The sequence below is a fragment of the Brassica oleracea genome, chromosome C5 (assembly GCF_000695525.1).
Source record: "Brassica oleracea var. oleracea cultivar TO1000 chromosome C5, BOL, whole genome shotgun sequence".
NCBI classification, from domain to species: Eukaryota; Viridiplantae; Streptophyta; class Magnoliopsida; order Brassicales; family Brassicaceae; genus Brassica; species Brassica oleracea.
The window spans coordinates 26,453,342-26,456,992 of NC_027752.1; the positions used below are offsets into that span (position 1 = coordinate 26,453,342).

Below are 3,651 nucleotides of genomic sequence, written 5' to 3' on the forward strand. Positions count from 1 at the left end.
TTTATGAAATAAGTTATAAGGTAATATATAAAGGCCTATAAATAATTAAAAAAGATTTATAAATGTGTATAAAATGATTTACAAATTTTTTCCAATAATTAATTTATAAAGACTTATGAATCTATATATAATAATTTATAAAGCCCAATAAATAATTTATAAGAGCATATAAATACTTTACAAGAGCTTGTAAATCAATAATAGTTTATAAAACCATAGTATTGTTTTCTAAGCATTAAATCATATATATAACTGGGCCTTAAACATTATAATCAAAATTGAGCCTTAAAAATAAAACCGTCACAATTAAGGGTAAAAAGACGGGACCTTTCATCTTCTTCCTCCGTTCGCGTCTGTTCCGATACAAATCCCCAACCGCATCTTTTGATCTGTTTTTATATTCCGCCGTTCTCCATTTATTTGATTACAAAAACCTACTTTTCACTGGTGGTTTTCAATTACCATCGATTTCTCTTAACTCCGGTAATGTTATTGGTTCTTCTTAGCGATTCTTCTTCTCGCTCTGCCTATAATAGGTGTGTAATTGATATTAGTGTTATATTTGACTAATTTTGTTAGAGGTTGTGGCCTTTAGGTTTAGTATGTCGTAACTTGGAATAGAGTAGATTAGGGTTATTTTTTTGTCATTTGCGATATATTTCATTGCTAATTATTTCGTTATTGATGTGGTTCATCAATTTTAGATTGATCTATAATGATTTACAAGTGTTGATAAACAAAACTTTTATAAGTCATTATAAAATATATCTTTGACATTACCATTTTGAATTGTTTCAGGTTAAACGATGAGTAAATCTGATGATAAGATTGCTTTGCCAAAAAGAATCTCCGAACCTGGTACAAATGGAAGCATATTGGATAGAATTAACAAGCACTCCAACATGAAGTTGGTTGGTACAGTTGAAAACGTTTTGGGCAGAGAATTCAAGAAGCTTGAAGATTCATTCTTGGCTCCGGTAATTAAGATGGGAAGGAGGCAGAAGCATATGGTGTTTTCAAGGCATTTGATTCATCACTTACTCTTAAGGAGAATTGATATAGGCAAGAAGGGTTTGTGGTTTTCTTTTGGAGAACAACTAATGAGATTTTCTCTAAGAGAATTCCACTTGGCAACGGGTCTGCCTTGTGTTGTTGACAAAGATGAAGAGGAAGTGGAGACTTCAGCAACAAAAAACAAGAAGAAAGACCCATGGATGAAGAAGAATCAAACTTTAAACACCTTGCTTAATCTACTTGTGAAAAAGAGTACATATCTTACCGTTGATCAGAGATTAAGGTTGGGAGCTACAATCCTTGTGGAAGGGATATTAATGGCAAGCAATCCAGTGACAAGTATACCAGAAGAGCGTCTGCTTAGAGCTAGAAATTTCAAAGAGTTTTGCAAGTATCCCTGGGGGAATTTGGCCTTTGATTATTTATGGGAAGAAGTGGAGAGCTTTACCTATACAAAGTTGACGGAGAAAGATCAATATGCGATTTGTGGCTTTATATATCCCCTTCAGCTATGGGTGTTATCTTCTGTGAATCAACTAGGCACGTTCTTTGGTATTAGGAATGATGAAATTCAGTTTCTCTTGTGCTTGCATTGGATAGAAACCAAATCGCTTACTATTGAAGAGGTTAACAGATTCGACAAAATGGAGGAGGTAACCTTTTATAATGTTTTATAAAACTGTTTTAATCTTTGAATTCTTCTTTTATCGATTGTTTGATCATATGCAAACACTTGTCAGGTTGATGTCAAATGTATCCTTGGAGATCCCGAATTGTATAACGACTTGGTTGAAGATGTTGACAGTGAATTTGGAAGAGTTGTCGATCTTGTCAAAAGAGGATATCGTTTGAAGAGAATGGAAGTGTCGACATTGCCGTTGCTGAAGCTGAAGTGGACGAAAATAATTCTGCTCCTAGGATTGATGCAACTGATCAAGAAAAGATTGAATTCCTCACTAAGAAGGTAGTGTCTCTTGAAGAAAAAGTGGAGTACCTTGAAGGTCTTTTGAACATTCGTAGAGAAACAGTGAAGGTGAACTATTTTCTATATTTGTTTCGTGTTGTAAATGAAAAGAAAGATTCATATGCTTCTAACTTGTAACAGGAAACTGAGAAGTCAAAAGAAACTGAAGCCGCCACAAAAACCAAAGTTTGTTATCTATAACGTCTCCATATTCTTAATACAATGTATTTGTATTCACATATAATTTTCCAGGTAAATTGACAGAATGCCGATTATGAATTGGTGACATAGAAATTTTACAAAATTATATAGATGCCAAAAGACAGGAAATCGCTAAGATTGTTGTGTTTTTGATATTTTATAAGGATGTTATTAAATTCAAAATTGCCAAGCTATTTTTTTTTGTCTTGTAATATTAGGGAAAGAAGAATGGTGTAAGACCTCCACGTGAAGTAGACCATCAAGAAGAAGATGATACAGAAGTGGGCTAAAGAAAGTGACACATCAAAAGTCAGTGAAGTAAGCTTATTTATAACCCTTTATAAACTGAACAACCGTTTTAGAATTATAAATCATTACAAATATGTATTCTTTTTTTTTGTAAATAGGAACAGCCACAAGAAGAAAAGGAACACCAAGAAGAAGATGATACATAAGTAGATGTGGACGACAGTGCTAAAGGGAATGAAAATTCAGAAACAAATGATGTAAGCTGATTTATAAATATTTATAAACTGAACAATCGTTTTAAATTTATAAATCATTATAAAAATGTAATCCTTTTATTGAAATAAGGACAGACACAAGAGGAAGATGAACAACAACAAGAAGATGACACAGAAGTCAATGCAGATGTGGACGTCAGTGCTAAAGAAAGTGAAAATCCAGAAACCAATGAAGTAAGCTGATTTACAAGTCTTTATAAGCTGATTAACTTTTTAAATGTTTAATATACTCTATGTAACTTTTCTTATTGTGTCATCAAAATTGAAGGATGGAGAAATGAATGAGGATGCATCTAAAAAGCCCGTGAAGGTTACAAAGAAACGTGGAAGAGGAAATAAGGTAAATATCCCGTGTATAATGGTTTATCAAATGTTCTTTCAAATTTCATAGACTACATTCAATTATCATTTCTGATTTACAAAGACTGTTATTAAATTCGAAATTGCTAAGCTAATTTTTTGTCTTGTAATATTAGGGAAATAAGAAAAGTGTAAAACCTCCACGTGAAGTACAACAACAAGTAGAAGATGATGCAGAAATCGGTGCTAAAGAGAGTGAAAATCCAGAAACCAATGAAGTAAGCTGATTTATAAGTCTTTATAAACTGATTGACTTTTAAAATGTTTAATATACTCTATGTAACTTTTCTTATTGTGTCATCAAAATTGAAGGATGGAGAAATGAATGGGGATGCATCTAAAAAGCCCGTGAAGGTTACAAAAAAAGGTGGAAGAGGAAATAAGGTAAATATCTCCGTGTATAATGGTTTCTAAAATGTTCTTTCAAATTTCATAGACTACATTCAATTATCATTTCTGATTTATAAGCCTGTTATTGAATTTGAAATTGCTAATTTATTTTTTTGTCTTGTAATATTAGGGAATGAAGAAAGGTGTAACACCCCCACATGAAGTACAACAACAAGTAGAAGATGACGCAGAAGTCGA

General features: G+C 32.4%; 1 protein-coding gene across 1 annotated transcript in view; it reads left to right on the forward strand.

Annotated features, from left to right (window-relative positions):
* The first annotated feature begins 806 nt into the window (after positions 1 to 806).
* LOC106344876 (probable serine/threonine-protein kinase irlF) overlaps positions 807 to 3,651 on the forward strand; it is a 3,642-nt gene continuing 797 nt past the window's right edge. Inside the window, exons 1-8 of the mRNA XM_013784174.1 lie at positions 807 to 1,667; positions 1,853 to 2,047; positions 2,398 to 2,460; positions 2,779 to 2,877; positions 2,972 to 3,043; positions 3,180 to 3,281; positions 3,376 to 3,447; positions 3,584 to 3,646. Coding sequence (XP_013639628.1) covers positions 807 to 1,667; positions 1,853 to 2,047; positions 2,398 to 2,460; positions 2,779 to 2,877; positions 2,972 to 3,043; positions 3,180 to 3,281; positions 3,376 to 3,447; positions 3,584 to 3,646 — 1,527 coding nt within the window. The remainder of the gene's footprint in view (positions 1,668 to 1,852; positions 2,048 to 2,397; positions 2,461 to 2,778; positions 2,878 to 2,971; positions 3,044 to 3,179; positions 3,282 to 3,375; positions 3,448 to 3,583; positions 3,647 to 3,651) is intronic.